Consider the following 25,076-nt stretch of genomic DNA (forward strand, 5'->3'; position numbering starts at 1 on the left):
CATTGTATGGATTCTCGTCCACGTTTTTTGTTGATCCACTTGCAAATTTACGTTTTCCACGATAAATTCTTCTAAATCAAAATCACTATGTAACCGATTGTCGTTAGATTACTTAAAATATGAACTTCTTCTATGGGCTTTTGTATACCTCGTTTTGAAGCTACAGAACAACATGCGTAGTTTTTCCTCGGTGGTTTTTCCCTGAGTTGATCATGTGATGGTTCTGCAATGTTGTAATTCTTACAAATATACTCGAAAGTAGTTCTCACGTTTTCAAAATAGTGCTTCGTTATATCGTACAGGGACACTACGGTATTATTATCCATACTTTCAAAAGAACACAACAACGAACTGATATGAATATTCGACGAATCGTTTCTGTAAAATACTTAGAATAGGAATTTCTAATTTTATTAAACGTACCTAAGTACCAACAAAGTCATGAATATCAAACCATTTTCAAAACATACATAGCAGGTACGTCATTTCTGCCTCCGCAGGTAAATAATGCGATTTTAACCAAGCGTATACGCGAAATCATTACTTTTCTTGCAAGAATCAAAATGTTCAAAATGGCATAACTCAAAAAGTGCACATAAGTGCACTTTGAAATTTGGAGACAAGTTAGGACATGGTTCAAATTTTAAGCTGCAAATTTTTCAGACCGCACAAATGCACACAAAAAAAGTACTCCATTAGCAAAGTTGAAAAAACTAAATTTTGAATAAAAATCCATCTTTTTTGATTTTTATTTTTTTTTTAGCCTGTAAAAGTGTGTTTTGTAAAATGTTATTAAAAAGATGAATCAATTACCTTTCTGAATATATATAATGATGCAGGAAAAAATACATAAACAGCTACACAATACAACTATGAAAAATAATCATTTTTTTGTCAAAAAACATGTTTTTTCTTACCATTTTCGCCTTTGAAGGTCTGCAATTCAGTGAATTTTGAACCTACAACTTTCAAACTCTGGATTTTTCTTAGTTAGAATGTTTATTTTTGAAAAAAAATACCAAAAAAATAATTAGAGTATGTCGGTTTTTCGATTTATGGCCGCCTGAAACCCCATAGTGCACAGACAAGCTACAGCTACAGCTACAGCCACAGTGCTACAGCTTAAGTGGCGTCAGCTAGCATCGTTCAGGGTCAAAGACATACGATGTGAAGACAAGTTGCTGTTCTACTCTAGCTGCGCTGCCAGTAAAAGTTGGCACTTGTCTTCGAGCCAGATTTTCTTGCACTTTTTGCGCCAGAAACAACATAAAGCATAATAAATTTGGGGAAGCGGCATCCAGAAGGTTATTCAACTTTGTGTGTGTTTTAAACGAACTATGCTTAATGCATGTAGAACATTTGTATAAAAGGCATACAAATTGGCGGTTAAAAAAAAGAGTTAGAAAAGCGAAACAATTACAACAAAACAAAACAAAAAAAGGCACAATACACCTGTCCAATCATAAGTTTCCAAAAGTTCTAAGTATCGACGAAAATTTTATTTTTGCAAGAAAAAAAGTTTTTGCGGTGCTGTACTGCCGTTCTACGCATAATTGTCCCATGTCATTTTTGGACGATTTTGACTTTTTAACATTTTTAAGTTTAGTTTGTCGTATACTTTAAGAAAAACACAGAAAATCGGGTACTTTGTTCAGAAAATCATTGAAAACAACATCAAGTCTGTTTGTCCCATCGTTGTACTTCTACGCATAATTGTCCCACCAAGTATTTTCTTATACGGAATCATTAGTTTTATGTAGCATTATGTCGTGTTTACCTGTTGTTTAGCAAGAGGATCACAAATAAGAGTGATACACTGCTAACTGGGGCAATTAGGGGCACATAGGACGAATAGGAACCCACGGGACAATTATGCGTAGAAACACAGAAATCGATCGAAAAATTTCAATCGCGTTTTTCTCAGTTGCACTTTTTTGAACATGGGACAATTATGCGTAGAACGGCAGTGTAATTGTTGTAAACGAGCCCAAATGTTCTAAATATGATCATCAATTCAGAAAAAGATATTTTATATTGTTTTCAGTTCATAAGACTTGAAATTTCATTGAAATTTTTAAGTTTTTTGAAAAAATATTGTTTTATCCCTTGATTTTTCGAACCAATTTTAAAGAAGGGGGGCGGGGGGTGGGAGGGCATGAACTTTGAAAAATATTTGCAACAGCCTTACCATCATTTGGAAAATTTCAAATGATGCACTACTGATTTAAAATGAAAAAGTACAAATTAAGGGATGAATATAAAATTACGTTTTCAAAACCTTCATTCCATTTGAATAGTTTTCCAATAACTAAACAACCTTGAAATTTAAAATTATTTAAGTCAAGATCAAATCGTCCGTGACAAAAAAAGTGGCACAATGAAACCTCTATGAACGCAACGTTCTAAAATTTCGCTGTAAATATCGCACAGCTGAGGTCGGTTAAACGATGCAATAAAATTTGATAGGGAAAGTGCACCTGTTTTCAACCCGATTTATCTAGCTTGAAAATATTGGCAAAAATAGGAAACCTTCCTCTAGTTTGACTGTGCGAGGATGAACTCTCCTAGCAAGCCTGGCGCAACGCACGCGCTTGCTGAGATGTTTACTAACCTCGACATATTTGTTGCCCTGCTCTCGTGAGTGTGTCACAAAATGCAAAATGTAGAGCATTTATGGAGAGTGCCTATTAGCGGATTTATATTTTTAGTGATGATCCGCGTCTTTTTTTTATTCACGCTGAAACACCGCAGTTTATTTTGAAATTTCACGGTACTGTGCGTTGGTATGCCAATGAAGTAAAGTTTTGAAGGCTAACAAGGACAAACATTTGCCGTTAGATTTGACGGGAGAATGTCACAATAAATTTACAGAGGAATGTTGTAAGGGAAATTTAAGCAGATTTTATTTTATATTTTTTTATTTATTCGTTCCCCAATTTAAGAGATCTCGATTTTTATAAAGTTTCAATCCCTCTCGCACCTCCAGGAGTTCATAATCAACTGTTCATTTAATTGCTCAACTCGAGAGCATGGATTTAACATTCTTTTGTGGCTTCAGGGGCTGCGTTCCAATGTTGTCGCCACACACCACCCACGACAAACAAGGTTGTTGCCGCGCACTCGGAAAACCAGTATTCTGCGGTTGTGGCGTGTCGGTTATTAAATTTTATGGTGTAGAAAATCAAAACAAACGTGTTTATTCATGTTTTCCTCTCTTTTGAAACGTATCGTACAATGAACTTCACGCCAAGCAACGGCCGTCACTTTTTAGAAGATTTTTGTTATCTTTCTTCGATGGGAAAATGGGGAGATTTTTTTTTGTTTCTTTAGGATTGTTCTTTTAGACTACACAGAAAAAAATAATTCGGTAAATTTACATCATTTATGATGTACCAAAAGTGCACGTCATTAATGATGCTAATTTACATTAACTTCATCTGAAATTTACATGCCTTCCGACGTAAACATGCCGAGCAATCAAGTCTTCAAAAACGTGTAAATTTCCGATGAAAATAATGTAAATTTACCGAAGCACAAAAATTTTTTTACTCCGTTGAATTTTAAATCCGATGTAAATTTCAAATTCTTTTATGGCCATATGTTGTTTGAAAGGTCATTGTTTTGCTATCTTTTCTAATCAATATTAGCAGCTGACTTCAAACAGTGCTTATTATTGAATGGAAATGACAAAAGTAAATGATTTCAAACTACAGTGGACTAAAAGCTTGAAAATATAATCAGATTTTGAATTCAACGGAGTAATAAAAATACTAAATTAAATTCAAAAAAAGTTGGCTGTATAAACATATAAATTGTGAATTTAGCTCTGCGGAATTGGCTTAGGAATTTGAAAATGCAGCGACTTACAGTTATGCAAAAAATGTAATCGAGATATTACAAACGGCACACCAAACGTCTGAGAATCGAACACGGAAGTCACATCTAACTGCTGCAGATCCTCGCGCCAAATTACGGCCAGTATTTTCATCTCACGCCCGGGTTCGATCAAATGTACACAAGTGAAGAAAGCGGACACGAATGACCTGATGCAGCTTGTCATTGATAGCAGCACGTCTTCGATTCTCGATTTTGCAACCCTTGCGCTGGACAAAGCAGCTGCGAACCGGGAGCTGCAACGAAACACAATATTAGATCCACAAATAAAATCGATGCGCTGAATAATTCGTTCCACCTGCTGAACACTCAGGTCAACTTTGTCATGGAAGCGCTCGTTGGCACCGTGAAAGCATGTAGTTGTCATCACGCCGCCTCATTCCCAGGAATCAAGCGATACAATTCAAGTTATCACTGATTATGCTGGAAGCTTACGAAGCCTCCATCGCGTTCTGCTGCAGGAATTTGACGTCTTCGGAGAAGTCCACCTCTAGACTCGAGCTCTCGGGTTCTTCAGGGAGGGTTCCAGCACCAGCAACGGCAAACCGAGTAGCCCCTCTTGTCGGTGGTTAGATCATGTTGTCAGCTGTGTTGAATTTGAGAACGGTTAGTTGCTAGAAGGACGGCCTTCCCTTTAGCCGTCTTACCGTCTAGATGCAGCGACTTCGTGTTGCCACCGGGCGCATTCAGCAAGTTGGTACTATATCTTAGTCACCTTCGCACACACTAATCCAATGTCGTCGCTATCTAGAAGATGATAGTTTTTTTATAACAGACACAGCAAATCAAAAATAATCTTACCTAACAATATCGGTCTTGTCCATTTTGCAGCGCCCTTTTCTGTCAGTTCCCGAATTAATCGGCATTGAACTAGAAATTATTTGCCTAACGGTGTCCAAATCTCCGTCCGCATTCAAAATTTACCGTGTCCTTCAGGATCTTCGTTAAATTTCCGTGCCAAAAGCTACAAAACGTCGCAATTTTATTCACACGGTACGCACTCGATGTTGTTTTTGTTTACTCTAACCACTTTGACAACTAAGAACTAAACTCAACGACCTGTAAGTTAACATAGGTGTTAGACTGGTCAACCGGGCGTTTGTCGGAGTTTCAAGTAATCAAAATTGGGTAGGGTAAGGATTTTTTTGTATTAGTGGTATTATCCGCGCACCACCAAACCGAAGCGCGCATCTCTTCTGTTGCGCTAAAAAATCTGTTGCGCCGTACAAAATTGAGTGGTTTGTCGTAAGCGTATACATCAGCCTGTGGAGCAACAGGCTTTGACAGGTTGCGCTCGTATTTTGATTTCTGTCTGACTTCACAATATAGTCAGTATAAAAGGATAAAAGGAAATTTAGAGTTTTTTTAGAGGACCTATAAACATATGAAACACAATAGCTTCTAGGGGAGCGTTCTTTTATTACGTAACGAAGTTGGGACGGAGGTCGTGTTACGCTCCATACATTTTTTTTTAAATTTGTGTGGAAATTTTGTTATGAGTGGGGGGGGAAGGGGGGTCTAAGAATCCGATTTTTTTGCGTTACGTAATAAAAGAACGCTCCCTAAGACCTTTTAAAAAACTCTTGAATTAATTAATTTTGCCATGAGACCTTGCATGAGACTGAGTTTTATTTTTTTCCTAAATAAAATTAAGAACGGAAATTTCATCCAATAGAGTTATCTATGTGAGCGTGTACGTTCACACAAAAGATTGATGTTTTGTACTGTCCAGCAAAACAAATTTAACAGCAAGGCTAAATCAACTCTAATTAACATTTTTCTTCTGTTTTGTTTTAATATATATTTTAATTGTTTTACATAATTTTATTTGAAAATTATGTAGACGAAAGACTACGTTTTGATTGAAGTCAGCTTTTCGTATCAATCTGAAACATGTGAAAATTATAATTGTTGACTGTAAATTTACAAAGGAAAATAATACTTTGATTTGCAAAAGTTTTAACTGTGTTAACTTAAAGTATTTTTCAGAAAATAAGAAAATATTGCTGGAAAACCGTATCCCAAACTATAGGCAAATGCATTATTTTGAAAAAAAAATTGTTTGCAATATTTGAAGTGCAAAATTAAAAAACATCGAAGAACAATGAATTGAAATTGATAAAAAAAATATTACTAAACTGTTTAAATTTGCAGTGTATTTTAAATGATTTTACCGCACCTGAAAAAATCTTCAAAGAACACAGTTTTTTTTATCCAAATTAAGTTTTTTTTAACGTATGAATAAAAACATTTCAATAAATGCCTTATGCAAATTAAATTATTTTTTTTTAAGTTTTGATTTCTTTCTTAAAATTAAAAATTTGTGTCTTATTTGCGAAACCATTATATAAACTTATTTTTCCCAAAAAAAATTAAACAGACCTACTCTGTTCTAGGAAAATCAGATATGGCCCGCATTGCCAAAAGATTGGGCACCCCTGATGTAGAGCTTAATTAAGTTTTTTGGATATTTTTTTTGAAAAATTTCCTATCTATATCTAGATAATTTAAAAAAAACTGATCTTACTTCTAAAATGCTATTGTTGCAATTCACGTGTTAGTTCAAAAATAACATCTCAACTTTAGAAACTCTGTACTCTCTTTTGGGTACACAAAAACTAATCAAAATAAGAATCCAACTGCTTGTCGGAGTTAGAATGAGTTCAATTTTTCCAAACCATGGTATGTGAAGATTGTCGTGTAAACTAATCCGACACCTTCAACGTTCTGTTAGTTCATCAAAAAAAAAATTTGGGGAAAAACATCAAAAAGATATTTGGATAACTAAAGTAACTAAAGTTAATTCTAAAAGCCTATTTCGTAAGTATCATCACAAAGTCGTGCAATTTATACGAAATATTACAAGGAAAAACTTACCGGTAGGCACGAGACCTGGATGTAATCCGGAAGCTAAGAGTGGTGCACCATCGAACCGGAAGATGGACAAACAACCAACGAGATCTCCGGTCACTACTAATGCGGCAGCTTCTGCGGTCGCCGTTTACACTGTGGGATGAGGGAAGTCAACTAGACCCCAATCATTCCGCGAGACTACTGACCAGGTCGGCGAGGAGGACGAGAAGTAAGAATCCCCCGAGCCAGGACCGACAACGCTGTCAAATCAGCTTACCATCCGTACTTCGTCAGATAAAGAGGGCGGGAAGATGGAAGCTGCTCTAGTTCGGGTTATTGTCACGACGGATGATTCACCGCTGCAGCTATCAAATGATTTTGTAAGTAATAATAGCAAAACAATGCAAAAGGGCCATAGTGGGTTTGTAAACAAAGAGTGAATCTTGCTCACGCTAAAGAATGTTTACATTTGGCATGAAAGGGATACGCTCTTTGTTTACACACCCACTACAGTCCTTATGCATTGTTTTGCATTGTTGTTTAAAATTTACCTACCTCGTTAAATCAGCTCCAATGCAGCCGGAAAAGCTTTGCACATTCCTATTAAGATGAATCAAATTAATGTGTTGGAAGAACTACCATCGCTCCTGAATGTAACTTCAAATGCATCTCTGAATCGATGGCCTCCACCACAATTAAATATTTACCAAAAAAATCTCGGGCCACTCATCACTGTATGACATATTATTTCCATCCGGAACCTTCACCGAGCTTAACCAAAGTTCTCTTGTGTTGCCTAAAAGTTCCGAGAAACAAGCAGCTTCTTGGATGTTTGATAATGTAGTTTCTTTACCGCAAAATTTGGCACTTAATTTCAAAAACACGTCCCTTTTGCTTGCGCCAAACATCAACTACTTTCAGCTGCTTTGTTTTTGTCAGTCTTTTGAGCTGTCATTCGCAAAACAAACTTTCAGTTGAAATTTAAATGCGATTCGAGTTTTACATTTAAAGAATATTACATCAAATATGTAATTACATGTTTTTCATATTTTCAAATTTATGATTTGATGGTGACAAATGATCCATTTACATGAAATTCATGAATTACGTTAAATCTAATTTTACATTAAGGCTCTTTAAATGCAATACAACCATTTACATTGAATTTCAAATTTACATCGAGCATGTTTACGTTTTAAACATGATTTCAGTGTCGTGTAAATATACACTTTTTTTCTGTGTATAATGAACTTAAACTCTTAATGTAAGTTATCTGTGATAATTTCTCTGTGTTTCATCAATCAAATTAATCGACGACGTTTACTGAAAAACGATTAAACTTTGGCATGCAAGTTGCTATTATTTTCTATTCTCCTCATCGACATCGAAAACAAATTGCAGGATTTATATAAGGCAAAACGGCTCATCGCAAAAATGACACCACTTCCGTAGGTGGATTAACCTCCATTTTGTGGTTTACTCTGTTTCTCACTCCATATATCGCGTGTTCCATTGTACAGAATCTAGGGACAGAAAACCCGGAGTCCCAGCCTCTCCTCCTTCACGGTATCCATTCTGCACACTGCTCTTAATAGTAGATACACATTTCTGCACACGTCCGCGCGTTCCAAGTGTTGGATTTCTTTGGACAGCTCACAAGAATATCACACAATGAGCAGAAACATATGCACTCGGGGAAGGGAACGGGTTGCCCCATAACGAGGTTCTGTTGAAAACGGTTGGTTCTGTGAAACAAAAAAAGTCTTTTGACTCTTCAAAACTTAAATTATACTGAAATTTCACATCCCAGTTGTATGCTTTTGAATCAGATTTGAAATTTGAAGAGGTGAAAAACAATATCAGAAAAATAATGATCACTCTAACCAAAAAAAATCAAATTAATCTTATCAGCAATTTTCTCAAAGTTTCCGGCACACGTTTAAGTTTCCGTTTTCCTGGGGCTATAAAACTAAAATTATCGTAAATAAAACAAATTCCCATCACTAATAATATTTTCGGCCCCACGCTGCTGCTGGAAGTGGGCGCTTCCTGCTGCTTAAGTAGCTCCTCACTACGGCGACGGCTGGCATGGCTTGCTATGCCAGCGCGCGGAATGCGTTTCGTCATTTAATTTTACTTGTGCCACTCGTCGTCGTCTATCGTACGTCGGTTCTTCAAATTGACGAAAACGCTTGTAAAGACCTGGGGTGGTATATTAAAGTGCATCCAGATTAATGTAAACAAACCGGCGTCGTCGTTCGTCAGGCTTGAGCATTGCTTTCTTTACGGAAAATTATGATTAAAGTGGGGTTCTAGCTGCTGAAGCGATTGTTGGAAAAAGGGTTGCATAGTTCTTATACAGATAGGGCCAAGAACATCGCATGGTCGTCTGTCTGAGTACGGAAGAAGATTAGGCCTAGTTGAGCTATGGCGCTCTCCAGCACTGTTGATGGTTTCCTCCTATAATTTATTTATAGACACATGTTTGATTACAAAACATGCCGGCCGTCGTAACGGAATGCAGTTGCCTGGAATGTACGGCACGTGCTGAATGTCGAACGCGGGAACGCTGTCGCAATTCCAGATTTTTCAACTCCCAGCAGAATTTATGGGGAGGTTGCGCCGGTTTGTGCGCTCGGGATTGGCACTTGGATAGAAAAGAGGCCAAAGTAGTAACACTGATAGTAATATCTACCAATGGACGCTTCAACGTAGCAAGTATCTATTTGGGTTTTTAATTGCGAAATAAATTTGAGAAGTGATGAAAGATTGGCTTCAAAACCTAGTTTGGTTTGAAGTTATTTTTCTAGCATTTTGTTTTACTTGCCCAATACATTTTTTTTATTATATAAACTTCTTTTAGAAGAAAAAGGATCTCACGGAGAGAAAAGAGTTCCCAAAACCGTAAACAAGCGTTCATGAATTTGGGAACCACGAACAAAGTGTTCAAATGCCATGGTACGTTTTTCAAAAATGTACCATGGAATTTGATCACTTTGTTCGTGGTTCCCAATTTCATGAACGCGTTTCCACGATTTTAGGAACTCTTTTTTCTCCGTGCAGTCTTGTATCAAATAAAATACTTATAAAACAAATTTTATCATGGGCCTACGCAGAAAAATATTTTGTAGAATCAGCCTGTACGAGGTTTGAATCAACAATTTTTTGTTGAATATAAGCAACAACAAAATTTGCGTTGAAACAAACCTTGATTTTCTCAATTCCACAAAAGTCTTTTGTTGTTTTGGAAAAGCCGCCTTGACGTTGAGCGTTGATTTACCAAAAATCATGATTTTTAAATCAACAAAACGTTTTGTTGATTCAAATATGCCTTATTTTTCTGCGTGCCCAAAAAGGCGCAGCACCGTTAAACCTAAAATATAGCAAAAAAGCTTTTTGCGGACATTTGGGGGCTAGTTCCGGTGTGTGTACTTAGTACAAATCCCAAGCCCACTCACTCAATAGTCCCAAGCCCACCCACTTAATAGTGGGTGGTGCTCCACCTTTGAAGTTTAAATGAGATCAAAAAAAAATCTCTTTTATAATACAAATTTTTATTCGATATACAGTATGTAAAAAAAGTATTTACACCCCTTGGGCACTATGCACATTTTGTGATGAAACATGTAAAAAAATTAAAGTTTGACAGGAACCTAGTACTACGTTTTGTTCAGAAACTCATGCCCAACATTATGATACGAAAAGCTCATGAAAAGATGATTTCTATAAAAAAGTTATATAATAAATACTATTACGAAAATAAAAAAGGTGCAAAAAAAGTTTGTACACCCTTCAAAAAATTAACATAAATAATGTTATTTGTTGACAAATCACCATAAATCTAGTCTCCCAACTCCAAATAGGCATCCTTGACTGATTAAAAAAATAATTTGGATTGAATATAAAGTTTACTAACTACTTAGAATAAAAGTTTATATAACTCTGGAAATTCTATATAAAACTTATCTAAACTTAATTTTGCAAACTTTTAATTCAATTAAATGTCAATATATTCCCATAGAATTGCTAAATAAACATTTTGGAGTGGGTATAACACCGTTTTGAGGGTATTTATATCGATAGAATAGATTTTTCGTTGGAAATTCGTACCAACCCGGAATTACGTCGTCGGAAAATCCGCCGGCATCCGAACCGGTACACGATTCACAAGTCAACCTATGTGGAATCGGAAAGGGCATAAAATTTCCGATCTTTTGATACCCAAACATCTAGGTTTTCTTTAAAACCTACGTTTTTAAATACCTGGGCAAAAAGTAAGTTTGTTCCACGAGAACAAAAATTACAAAATTCCATACATTTTTGGCAGGTTGCTCAAACAAAACCATAACAACGTTTTTGCTTAGGTATTTAAAAACGTGGGTTTTATAGAAAACCTGGATGTATGGGTATCAAAAGATCTGGTAATATATTGACATTTAGTTGAATTAAAAGTCTGCAAAATTAAGTTTAGATAAGTTTTATGTAGAATTTCCAGAGTTATATAAATTTTTATACTAAGTAGTTAGTAAACTTTATATTCAATCCAAATTATTTTTTTAATCAGTCAAGGATGCCTATTTGGAGTTGGGAGACTGGATTTATGGTGATTTGTCAACAAATAACATAATTTATGTTAATTTTTCGAAGGGTGTACAAACTTTTTTTGCACCTTTTTTATTTTCGTAATAGTATTTATTATATAACTTTTTATAGAAATCATCTTTTCATGAACTTTTTGTAGCAAAATATTTGGCATGAGTTTCTGAACAAAACGTAGTACTAGGTTCCTGTCAAACTTTAATTTTTTTACATGTTTCATCACAAAATGTGCATAGTGCCCAAGGGGTGTAAATATTTTTTTACATACTGTATTTTAACATGTGCGCAGACCTGTAGCCACTTAATACTTTCGAGGCAGATTTTTGCAAAAAAGTCAAACTCTGAGAAAACTCGTTCATAGTATCTTATTTAATTACTTACTCAAGTGCATGATATCACTGAGCTCAACAACACAACTATTTCTGAACGTGCTTGAATCCGAATGACGTTAATAACTCTGCCAGTAACGGAATGCACAAGTCAGTAGTTAATCAGAATGAATGATATCATCAAAAGCTGGATTTTGAATGGGTTTGAAGGTACAGTCTAGACTCGATTATTCGAAGCTTTGTATGGAACTTCGGATAATCGAATCACGAACAAAAAAAAAATCCTATTTTTTTCATTTTCTTGTTTATAACATAAAATTTGAGTTCTACGACCCAAGTCCAATTTGAGTTGTAGTTTGCCTACTAAAAAATAAAATGCATTTTTTTCAATATTGCATCACCGTCATTTTGGCCGCCGTCTTGGATTTAAAAATTCTAAATCATTTTAGCGCAGTTTAAGGGTCATACCTAAGCTCAACAATCAAAAATTAAACAACGAAGAAAAAAAAATTCGTGATTCGATTATACGAAGTGAATTTTTTCCGAGGCCTTCGAATAATCGAGTCTGTACTGAGATTTTAGCGATAACATTGAACTTAGGAACCTTTTGCTTTATGAAAAAACATCGGTAATCAAATGTCTTTCAACCCTAAAACGAAAAAAAAAATATGGCATTTAAGCATTCTCATCGCGTCCACGCTATGAATCGTCCATTAAATGTTTAGACAGGTTTGCCACACACAAAATATACACACACAGAGTATCCTTTAAAATGCAATAAATTAACGCGATTCACTAAAGCCACCGTTTGTTTTTGTTATGTCTACAGTTGGTCAGCCATAATCGGCCGTGCCGTTTTTTGCTTCGTACAAATTGTTTGGATATACGATGTTGTGATGTAATATAAACAACACACATGGAACTAAGTCATCATCAATCAGTACAGTGCAGAGCAGTAAGATTTAATATCTGTTGCTGCTCCCGGACGTACAATCATTAGTCAATGGGATTTTCATTGTGAAACTTTCCATTTTTTTTGTCAGCACTGTTGGTTCTCACAGGATATGCTGCTTTTAGTTTGTAGAAAATAGATTTTGTTGCTAATTCAGACTTTTTAAACATAAGCATAAGACTCAAAATAAATTGATTTAAAATTGAAGCTCATAGCAGTAATCCCACCAGCGTCTTCGATCGGTTGCTGAGTGATGAGTCAGGAAAATCTTTCTTCACCGAAATCCAGAACAGATTATTTGTCATAAACTTATTTCGAGATGCAAAACAACAAGGGGTGCTCTTGTTGTTTGCTGGAAAACCATTCACAACCCAACGCGTCTCGATGTTTTGAGCTGTGATGTAGAAAAACGTGTATTACAACTGTTGCCGTCGTCGGTGGTTTATTTTTGATGGTGAAAAGTTTTTATTTCCTTCCAATAGTTGAGTCATCTGGAATTCCCTATCCTGACGCTGAGAATTCTGCGATGTAAAAATGTTTGATTTGTTTCTAATTTTTAAATTAATCAGAACACGTTTTTAACTGACATGGTGGTGTTTAAATTTTAAATTGAATTTATTACTAAAAAAAGAGTTTTTCCTAATTTTTTTTGTGGTTTCGAGAGACTGTTACAAATACATGTGTAATTTAAAACCCAAATACAACTCTACTGTGCCTGGTGACATTGTCATTTTTTGTTCCACATTGTGTCAAATTTAAATGAAGCTAAGCTGTCTGTCCATCAATCTCCTCACTTGCAGTCATGCGCTGTGCTGCGCAATCGATGAAGAATGATGGGCTCCAAGCAAAACCATATGGGTTTATTCCGGGAATAAAAAATCATTAAGATATATATTTATATGGTGGGCATTTTTTTCACGCTAATTAACGCTCGACGTTTTACGGCCACATAATTTCCGCATGACTGGAAACGCAACACACCAAAATGGAAACAGCTGGCTTCGGTTTGAAAGAATGTTTCCAGTTTAAAGGTTTTGCCGAAGAGATTTTAATCTGCTTGTCCAGCAGTGGGGTCAATTATCCGCATTTGCTTCGAATTATAAATTGTTCTTGTTCAATTATATTTAATCATTGAAACTTTTTGCTCATTTCATCTCACATTAAAATTAATAACTAAATCCCAAAAACTCGCTCAACAACTGGATCAAAGAAAGAAAGGTGCAACAAAACCAGCTCGACAATCACCTCGAGTGGCGTCTATAACTAACGCCCTCCTTTCGCGCGCTCCCGTTTCGTCCTCCCAGCCAGAGATAGAGAGAGTAGTGTGGCAGCTATAAGAGGATCAGCAGTGCCAACAACAAATCCAGTAGCTTAGTGTTTGTTTCGAACACCCCTGGTGCTGCTGCTGTTGACCCAGGCCCATCGTCGTGTGCAATCTTGCGGTGGATAACTGTTATTGAAATGCCTCATTCCTGGCCGGCTTTCAGTCGTTTTGCTGGTGGTGTGCTATCTTTGGACAAGTTTTAGGGTGGATTTTGTTGGTGAAATACTTTATGAATTTTGATTATTTTTAATTTTCAGATGTTTTAATATGATAGTTTCATATTGATTTTTGTACATACTTAGTTGTTTTGTACAAGCATAGCACAACGGTGACGTTTTCTTGAAGTCTCACGTACAACGATCGCTGGAACGGCAAACTTATACGCGCGGAGAAAAGGCAAACCGAACTAACTTACATTCTTTCTTTCCCGCTATATTCGCTATCGCGAAGCGATAAATTTGTAACGCATTTGCATCTGGAATATGCAAATGTTCTCAATTACTCCAGTATCAAGATGCCTTCTTAGTCGGATAGCATCGCTGAAAAGTGGACTGTGAACGAGCATAATTTTCCAATCAAAATACGTGTTTCGAACTTTGATCGGGGTTTTCGGCACTCCTTCAAACTAAACCTATTTACCAAGTAAGCTTCAATCAATATAAAGCTAGACCACTAACATTAAATTTCTTTCGCCAATAAAGCTGTCAGTTTAGCCCGCACAAAATGATCGTTTAGTTGGTTAGAAGGGGTCAGTCCACCGCCAACACGCTTGGTCAGCAGCATAACTCCACCTCGTTCGCCCACCCCCTACTGGTTCACCTTGTTCCATGGGACAGACTATAAGCAGGGCCTAATGGCACCTCAAAATCGTTTTATGCTAACAAGCGTGCAGCCCATCCGATTAGATGGACGCAGTACCAGTGCCACACCTTTGTGGCTGATGCATAAAATGATGGTCCGGTCGTGACAAGCGGCGTCCCGAAAAAAATAAGGCACGCAACCCAGTTGGGGCACGCACATTAATTCACCGGCAATTACATAATGAGAGGCCATAGATCGGGTCGGAAAGTAGTTCGAAACGTGGTTTGCGTATGAGAATAGTTTGGCGCTTGTTGAATGCTCAATTGCTATGCTGAACACAACAATGATTAGTTTAACGGCAAAAAGAAAATTAAAAGTTAAACGTTTAGGATTTTCAAAGCAAATCAGAATGACTCTGTCCTTAGCAGCTTCGGATTTTCGATTTTTTTCAAAAACTTCATGAATGTATCGTTGCCGAAGAGTGCGAAAAGATTCGTAATACAGTGCTACATAATTTTCAACATGGTTCCTCAAAACTACAGCTGTTTGTTCGAGCTTTCTAGCACCAGCTTACATGGTTGCAATTTCTACTAAAAGGATTAATCTTTTTGCACAAAAATGGCTAACACCAAAAAGAACCGATTTTACGGATTACATGCCACACAGAAAAAAAATCATGGTAATATTACATCTGGGAAGTGGTACACCTTTTATGTCAGAAAAAATGTGTAATTCTACACGGAGAAAAAAGAGTTCCCAAAATCGTGAACAATCGTTCATGAAAATGAGAACCACGAACAAAGTGTTCAAATTCCATGGTACGTTTTTCAAAATCATGCATGGGATTTGAACATTTTCATGAACGCTTGTTCACGATTTTGGAAACTCTTTTTTCTCTGTGTACCTCTGAAAATGTGTAATTTTACCACCTTTCTGTTGTAATGTCGCTTTTTCAGTCTAAATAGAGGTAAAATTACATCATAAAAGAGGTAATATTCTACCTTCCAAATTAACACATTTTTTTATTGTGCAATAAATTTTCAATACTATAGAGCGCCAAATCAAGCTCATATTTGGCTTTCAATCTATGTAACCGGGGAGAACGACCCCAGAAAAGCTTGTTACATTCATCCTAGTAGGCATCTCTAGTCCTCAATATTGCTTTAAGAGCGAGTCCACGAACAGGGCATACCCCTTTGTATGGGACGTCGTTTGGACCTCACCAATCTGCCTGAAATTTTCAGGGGTTGTTTGTACATATAAAATTAGCATCTGGCCAAAATATGAGCACTCTAGGTCAACGGGAAGTGGGGCAAATCGGGACACAAAGTTTGAAGGTTAAAAAACGTCAAAAATCGTAAAAACGCTGTAACTTGGGCAAAATTCAATTTATTTTCAAAATTTAAAATGCATCTGAAAGGGCAAAAATGCAACAAAATGCAGGGTAGAGCATCCCAATTGGTTGAATCTAAAGGGAGTTATTGGCATTTTAGTGAAAAAATAGCACAATTTTCAAACTCAAATAAAAAAGTGTTCCATCCAGATATCAACTCAGTTCGACCTGCAGCTTGTAGGGGACATCTGGGACTACCATCTTAGACTGAGAACGCTTTGGGTAAGGCAGTTTAACATATTAAATAGACACTTTTACTTTTAGTGATTTTTTTTGGCTGTAAATTTTTGCTCGGGGACCCCTTAGGTCCCATTTTCTGATGATAATTTTATCATATTCGTGTTCCTGAGACAATTTCACAATAGAAACATGCATAAAAATGTTTATTTTCATCCATTTTAACCCTTAAAAAATTAAAGTTAAAAAAATTGAGATGCTGCTTTTTCTGGTGCCATCTAGTATTCTTGGAAACGAACTTGAATTTCAATAAATGTGAATCGAAGATTTATTTTAACTTTCATTTTTTAAAGGGTTAAAATGGATGAAAATAAACATTTTTATGCATGTTTCTATTGTGAAAATAAATTGAATTTTGCCCAAGTTACAGCGTTTTTACGATTTTTGACGTTTTTGAACCTTCAAACTTTGTGTCCCGATTTGCCCCACTTCCCGTTGACCTAGAGTGCTCATATTTTGGCCAGATGCTAATTTTATATGTACAAACAACCCCTGAAAATTTCAGGCAGATTGGTGAGGTCCAAACGACGTCCCATACAAAGGGGTATGCCCTGTTCGTGGACTCGCTCTTAAACTTTTAAATTATTGTTAAGTCGCGTCAAACAGCATACTTTGATCATTGCGTTTATTAACCTAGGGGAAATATGCCCATTTTAATCACTCTATGCCGTTCGACAAATTCCCATCACTTTTGCCGTTTTCCGCTATCAAATCAATATTTTCAGATGTATCAACAATGGAGAGTTGCTTGCTCACTTTTAAGTGAGCTATTTATTACTTTGGAACAGTCAAAAACACTTTATGAAATTCATGATCAAAGTGCTGATAGGCCGATAATAGAAATAGGCTGAAAAGGGTATGGTCCCCCTACCTCCCTATCTCGATAGTCCCTTCGATAGAAATGTTCAACCATTTATCAATGACGAAGATTCAAAAGTGATCGTTCAACACACTTTTTCAGATTCCATCGGAGTACCTTTTTTTGAGTACCTAAACAATACCCTCAAGAGTTGGGAGAGTTTCTGTTTTGTTCAGAAACGGCTTTCCCCAAAACTTTTTGCTTTTGTTTTTTTTAATCTTACTTTTTTCCTTTAGTAGATTTACTCGATTCTTTAAGCACCCGCAAACTCTGGAGACACATGCTGCGGGAGTATCACCTTTGAGGAAAAACTTGGTGGGAAAATTATGCGTCGATCTGTAACGATGGGAAACCATTTCCGGTTTTCGGGGAGAATTGCTCATTAGTAAAAATTTAGTGAATGAAGAGTTTAAACGGCGAGAGCTAAGGGCAGCCTTGCCTTGCGTGACTTACGGGAGAACTATATTTGATAGAGCCTTCGAGTAACTGTCATAATGCGCTAGGAGTGCTGTGCGGCCTCCCAAGAATAATTTTAAATACAAAAAAAGGAAATGTCCCCTACAGGAATTCTAGCTCGTATATTCACGTAGCTCATGGCCGATTCTCGCTTCACAGCAAGGGTGATTTTATCCCAGTCGGTGGGCCGTCCATCGCCGCCACACCACAGACAACCACATCCTGATCTTCATCATCACCATCATGATCATCGCGCGCGATCGAGTAGGTGAGGAAGATCATGGCTGAGCGTTGTCGTTTTTTTTTGTTTTCACCAGCTTCTTCCACCACGTACGTATACGAGACGAGAGAGCTCACGTCCACCTATGTGTGTGTATGTTTGAGTATTTTTGTATGAACGATTCACCTTGTTTCCGCTGATCTTCGTCTGCGCTGCTTTCATATCTTTCAAGTTCAACAGATTTCTTGCTCGAAAAAGGCTATAAACCGGCTCGAAGGTGTGTGGAGTGGTGGTGTCTTTGTATGCGCAAAGTGGTTTCTGGTTTCCTCGTTGTTTTTTTCTGTTTGTCTGATTCGTATCGTTCACTTTTTGAGCATCTCCGCGGGGGAGAGAAGAGCATCAGGTAGTTGTAAAGGTAAAAATAAAATATGTACAGAGCGTACACTAAATAAGCGACGAACAGCAAAAGAGTGAGAGAGGAAGTTACAGTCTGCCCCAGCATCAGACAGGGCGATCAAAGATTAAATTGTTTTCTATGCATCACGCACGGCGTCCCGGCTTGCATGGATCCAGGTTAGCATTGCCAACGTGCGTAAAGCGTAGATATGGCAACAGATGTGCTGAAATTGTGTTAATTCTTCCATTGTTTTGATCATGTCCGCAGCATACTGGGACCGATTGGTTTCCGATGAGGGTAATTTATCATCTGGCCCGGCCAAGTTTGTCCACTCGATTTCGAAAGCCAGCTGCAATTGAACAATGAACTTAATCCTTAGTTATTTGATTACCATGAAGGGATCGTTTGACCTCTCCCTGGGCAATCGGTACCATTCCCGTAATTCATTGCACTGTCATTAGGGTCTCGATCATGGCGATGCCATGAAATTGGTTGAAGAAAAATAAAACGCAGCAACCACAAATATTTTAAGTCTTTGGAACCACCAAGAATTATTTCCAAATTGACTTTCCTAAAAACACCGATCAATCAACTTTTTAGGTTCGCCCGCATGATAAATCCGACGGCCACCGCAAGAAAGGTCAAACGCCAAGGTATGAGAGGCAACTTTCGACACACTGTGCAAATATTTACGATTCCCAGGAACTGCTTCACTTCACTCTTCGCAGCAGCAGCAGAGCTGTTTTGTCGTCCTCTAATGGGCACGGCCTGCTGCGTGATGCGATGCGTCCTTTTGTGTGTGTACACGGTTGGTAGCCCAGCAGCTGACCGGACCAAACCCCGGACCAGGAAGTCTGAATGACTTGGGCAAACAGTTTGGTGACCACTATATTATTATTACTATTATCGACAACAGCAGCAGAGATACACCCTCTTTAGTTTGATTTTTATTGGTCAACGAAAAGACTGGTGCTGGACTTGAGATTCGGGGATTTCGTTTGAACACATTTTTCATGAAAATTTTGATAATTTCAACTAAGATTGGTAAATTTATTCAAATTAGTTATTGATTGAAAAATTTAATTTACGTGAATATATCATAATTTCGTTGGTATTTATAAACTCCTAATAAAGATACTCTCTTGTGAGTGCTAATAACAAACTGAGTAGCCAGAGCATCATTAGTTGGTTGAAAAGCGAGATAATCACTGGCTTGGTTTTGATCTTTTTCGATAAGAACTCGATTTTTATTTCACGATTAGAATCGAAAATACAGAATTTTGAATAAGACAGCAATAAATCAATAAAGATTTGATTTAAAAAAAAACTACGCTATATTGGAAAATAATTAATTTCAGTAATATTATTTTTCTGCCGATCTCCAAAAAAAATCATTTTCAATTTCTCTTCCAACTACGGTAGTCTTGACGGTAGTTCACTTTTTGCTATCTTTTCCGCCAGCCTCGTATCGCTTTTCTATATCACCGGCCCTCCCCGTCATCAGGGTGGATCGCCTTTCGGCTGGGTATTTTTTTTTACAAATTGGGCGAAACGTGAGCATCAATTGAGAAGGCCCCATAAAAATAATTAAATGTGAATGAAAAATGAGCATAGGTCAACGAATTTGTTTGCGCTGGCGGCGTGGCGTGGCGCGTATGTTAACACGTTGCTAAATTTGAAACTTTGTTGGCGTTTTTGGGAACAGCAGTTACGAACAAGAATGCAAATTTTTCGTCTTTTCACAAGTGCTAAAAACCCCACTTGTCCAAGCACAAATCAACTGGACGAAGAACACGACAATGCAATGGCAAAAATCTGTATTCACTTGGGTTCGTTTTTGCACCTTCTCATTCGAGATTATTTGTGTTTCTTTTGAAAATGTTGTGTTAGAGGTATGGAAATAATAATATAAATTTTGTTCACTGAGTTTGTACCGAGAGAGCAGGTACCAAACCGTCGAACCATTTGAACGAGGGAGGGAGGTTCAAAATGGTTTAGCAGCAACAAGTGTTCCGAAGGTCACACGTCTATAAATATTTATTGTAGGGCATATAAATATTTTCACATCTCATTTATTGCTGGGCAGTGCCATCGGTAGAAACTGACAAGTTATATTGACTGTTCTACGTTCCTGGCAGCATTTCAACAAAGCTTGTTCAACTTGTATCAAACTCATAAAAAAATCATTCACAAAAAATAATTGAGCGCCTTGAAAAAAAAATTAAAAAGTGAATACATCCAGGGTTTTATAAAAGATCTGGCAACCCTACCTGAAGTTATAGACACTTGATTTTTGGGTCATATTTTTGAAAATACTTCTGAGAATGATGAAGGCATCAACCGCGTGAGTGGTTTGGTCTTATGAAAAATAAAATAACATTTCGATGCGTTTTGTAGTATGTCTAAAACATTTTTTTTTTTTACATTTGTCTGACAGGAATGGTAGAGAACCACTGGATTAAGCAACATTGTTTTCAAGTGGTACTTTACGAAACATTGCGAAGGCTTTTTAAACTGGCGCCGTTGATCGCAAAATAAACAAGATTTCTGCGTGTTGAACAGAAGTCTTAAAACCTATTAAGAAACGGATTAGAGAAACACTTGAGAAACACAATGTTATATCAAATATTAATATTTTTCTACTGTTGAGATCCCAGCCAAGTTTTAAAAGATATGCATTTCAAAACCCCAAAATACAAGTCAGTCAAGATCCGTCCACGATGCCAATCACTCAATGTTTAGGAGTTGACATCCGAAGGTTAACGCTACGTCATACTCAGTCAACATTATTCAACATGCTGAGCTACTATGATAGGTGGTTAGTGGATACCGAAAATCTTGTCATGGTCTACTACGATGTCCATATGGTGGGGTATTTGGTCGAGAGCGCCAGCCGCGTTATCGCTTCGTTTAGATAGAGGTGAATTTCTTTTATCATTTCTTATGCGCTGATAGCAAGCCTCAGATTTGGCATTTGCCAAGTAAAATGATGTAATTTGACCAATGGGACAGACACTTACCAGCTATTTTTGTCACCGTTTCGTAGTTTTTCGGTATGGGATGCTACCGAATATCCAAAGTAGGTGTTGGTCGCTCCATACTTGACGATGGGAAGTCGCGTTTCAAAGTTGAAGCACACTACGGCGGAAATGGACAGCACTGCCAGCACCACTGCCACTACTCCGTCCACCATTATTGCTGAACCCCGGCACCCGGTTCTTCACTTTGGTTTTTGCAAGTATGCGCCTCAGCGCAGCACCCAATAATTCAATCGAACGGCTCGCTCTCTTCAGATATCGCTTCAGATTCGCTATTTTTACAACATTTCGACGAGCATCTTCTGGCATTTGCAGCCCCGTGCACACTCACATACACATACAGAGATTGCTATTCACTTGTGGGCGGAAATCAGTAGCACTGAACTCTGGGATGCTTCACCACACCTCTTTGAACGCGAACAAAGAACGAACTATTTATTCTCTAGTGGGAGATTCAAAACTTTCTTAGTGGAAGGTAATAAATTTGAGGCACTTGAAATATTTTGCATTTTGAGTCATGAGTTTAAATAGATTATTCTAAGGATTTTTCTCGTTATTTTCGTACCCAAAGAAACAGGAAAACTATTAAATATATGCACCGACATAGGGAAACGGCAGGCAATGACATCGAGTACCAAATATTGACAAATCAAACATTTCAAAAACGGGCGTTTTCAACGCTCTCTATGAAATGTGCAATTTCCAACAAATGTTTTGCCAAGATAATTTGTTCAAATGGTGCGAAACAACACATTAACCTGCCAAACAATGAGAATTACCTCTAAACATGGTTTATGAAAAACATAGATTTTAACTCTTAAGTTTCATCACTTTTCACAAAATTTATGTTTTCAACAGCAGCTCAAATTAAAAAATATAATTTGCGAATTCGAAAACAAAAAAATCCCCTAGTTTTGCGTTTCATTTGATAAACGCAAACCTATACACTCAACCCCCGGTGGTTGGTCACTTTTTCGTTTGACACTTATTTAGTTGGTACCCCGTTGGTTGATCAGAGACGAACTGTCACTTTTTACACGGCGCTCACGCACCCTATCAAAACAAACGTTTGGTAGTGTGTGTGAACTCCATGTACAATGGGTGTCAAACTAAAAAGTGACCCGCTCGTTTGACATCAGTTGGAATCAAACCATCGGGGTTTGAGTGCGAGGGGCGTGACAAAGGCCTTAATATATTAATTTTTGGTATTTAATACATTAGGGAATTAAATTCTTCATGTCATTTGAGATTTGACAGCGCCTCACCTGCTTTGAAAACATTGGTTGGCTTCGTGTCTCTTTCGCGCTCGGCTGTCAAGTTTGTTTTGGTTTCGCGCTTGTTAAAAAATGAACTTGTTAATTATTGTAAGATCGAATATTTCGATAAACCGCTAAGTTCTAGACATTCTTGGTCGCGTTGGATAAAAAAGAAAGATGCGGAGAAGATTCTGGAGCAGGACGGTGTAAACGTGCCATAGGCGGAAAAGAGTTGAAGCCGGCAGAATTCGATTACAACGGCCAGTAGCAAATCAAAAAGCGGCAAAAGTGCGGTTTCATCGATTACGAAGATCCTGCGATGCGCCTTGCAGGATGCAGTTCAAGTCTAAAAACAACAATCAGACGCAAGATCAGACGTCGGACACTACCAATATTTCGTTGCAGCTGGTGGTGGCTTGTGACAGCGATGCCTTCAACAAGCCGGCACCGGAGGAAATGAAATCCTGTGCATTTACGCTTGGTCCGCCAAATGATTCATGTAGCTGGCCGCTTTAACGCTCGCAGGTTTAGGACCGGGGTCCAATGAAGAGCAAACATTACCAGGGTTAGTTTTTTGGAGTGGCATTTAGTTAGGTGATGACTTTTTGGTAGATTTGATTGAAAATATACAAATAAAATAACTCAACTCTGTTGTTTCATTTATTTCAACAAAAATCGTATCAATTCTGGAACCGTGTTGAGTTGGTCATTTCTTGAAGTGTCTGGAACAGCAGCGCCGAGTTCCGACTGAGTATGGGGGGGCAAATTGGAGGGCAGCCTACTCGCCAAGGAAAGGGTCAAAATGGGGGGGGGGCTCGGGACCTTTGCCCCTCCCCCTCCTAGGTCGGCCCCTTGGTCTGGAACAAAAATGCCACATTGCCGGTCGCTAAGGACTTTGGTGCATAAGCTGGATGTGAACAAATATACAACATTCTGTTCCCGGAAAGAGTCCTCATTACGTTCAACCGGCGATTGCTTTTCCGCCGGGTGATGGAGGTCGTCACGGGTCTAATGGAGGTCGAAGACTCGGCAGTGATGAGGGTGGCAACGGTAGCGCAACATCAGGGGAAACCACTTCTGGTGGGCCGCGTAGGACCATTTTTGCCGAAATATGTGGCCCATAGGAAGAATTGGAGTCGAGGAGCAAACGCAGCATCCAGGTGTGTCTCAATGTGCCACATGATGGCCTTCTCCAATAAATCTTCCGCCTGGGCCAGCTTCGATATCGTCCAGCACGTCCTGTTTACCACCCTGGATAGCGCTGCGTACTTTTCCGGTTCGCCTGTGCTGCGCTTGCACTTTGTTGCTCGACCTGCTCTTCGAGAACGCAAATTTTGCACTAAAAACAACAAACACGCGCGGTGTCAAACTGTCAAATCAATGTAGTGTAAGGAGAGGTGGCGATGTTTTGATCGTAAACAATCGTTAATGTATTTAATTTCTGCCGTTAATTAATTAAATAATTTAATTTCTTACTATTGTCGCGCCCCTCGTTTGAGTGTGTTTGAAAACAATACGATTAGCAATGTTATTTAAAACATCAACTAAGATTTGAAGATAAGGTGCAGGTGGAAATGTTTTGCATTTTGAATCATGAAATTATCTAAAGATTTTTCTCATTTTTTGTTAACTTAAAAAATAAAGTTATTGTTTTTAACTACCAAATTCTCTTGTACTACGGATTATTGATGTATCATATTTCTATATGTTTCGGAAGAATTTGTATTTTTTTTCTTTCCTGATAAACCAAACTAATACAGGAACTATGTAAGCGCCATCGCTCGATAGTGTCGATTGATTGACCGCGCAAGCAATCTGTGAACCCTTCATTCAGGCAGCGATGACTACGCCAGCCGCTGAAAAAAGATTAATGAACGAACACACGGACACTTTTCGACCCGAGACACTTGGAATCGCGTCGCGGCGGGTGCGGCTTAATCGCCATGGCTGCAGCACACTTTTATGAGTGACGTTGTTTGTTGCAAGCTGTTTGCCTGAGTGTGATATGCCAAGTGACTTTTAAACAATTTCCAATACTTTTCTGATGCATATATAAGCGATGAGTCCTGGGGGTCGGAATTCCTTCGCCGGTGTCAGAATGTGTGTCAAGCCCTCTTCAAGTTTCTCCTCTCGCGGACAGAAAAAAAATACGCTGGCACTGTTAAGGCAATGTGTGTCACACTATTATCATTCAACCCGGTTTCTCTCTCTTTCTTGGATCTTGGTGGTGACCCACCAACTTGTACCATTATCAGAAGAATGCCTTCATATCGGGAGAATAAAAATTACATAATTCTCTTCTTTACGATAGGCTCCCTCGGCACTTTTTATCAATCGCTTTCATGCACAAATAACAGAACACGCGGAGACAGAGCGAAGGTCTTCTTATCGTGTCACCGCTCCACGTGACGAAATACATTAAGTAAGTTAATTCACCGGTTCTTCAAAGTTTAATTAATTCCTGTTTC

The 25,076-nt window shown here is 37.9% G+C and overlaps 1 protein-coding gene across 8 annotated transcripts in view; it reads right to left on the bottom strand.

Annotated features, from left to right (window-relative positions):
* LOC6034436 (integrin alpha-PS1) overlaps positions 1-25,076 on the bottom strand; it is a 42,702-nt gene that overhangs the window by 17,223 nt on the left and 403 nt on the right. For 5 of the 8 annotated variants that reach the window (XM_038250611.1, XM_038250604.1, XM_038250621.1 and 2 more), the window contains exon 2: positions 21,335-21,794. In XM_038250611.1, the coding sequence (XP_038106539.1) occupies positions 21,335-21,507 (173 nt within the window). In that variant the 5' untranslated portion in view covers positions 21,508-21,794. Of the gene's footprint in view, positions 1-21,334; positions 21,813-22,617; positions 22,634-25,076 lie in introns of those variants that run through there. The other 3 variants (XM_038250586.1, XM_038250596.1, XM_038250581.1) reach the window with 3 other exon arrangements.

The sequence above is a fragment of the Culex quinquefasciatus genome, chromosome 1 (assembly GCF_015732765.1).
Source record: "Culex quinquefasciatus strain JHB chromosome 1, VPISU_Cqui_1.0_pri_paternal, whole genome shotgun sequence".
NCBI classification, from domain to species: Eukaryota; Metazoa; Arthropoda; class Insecta; order Diptera; family Culicidae; genus Culex; species Culex quinquefasciatus.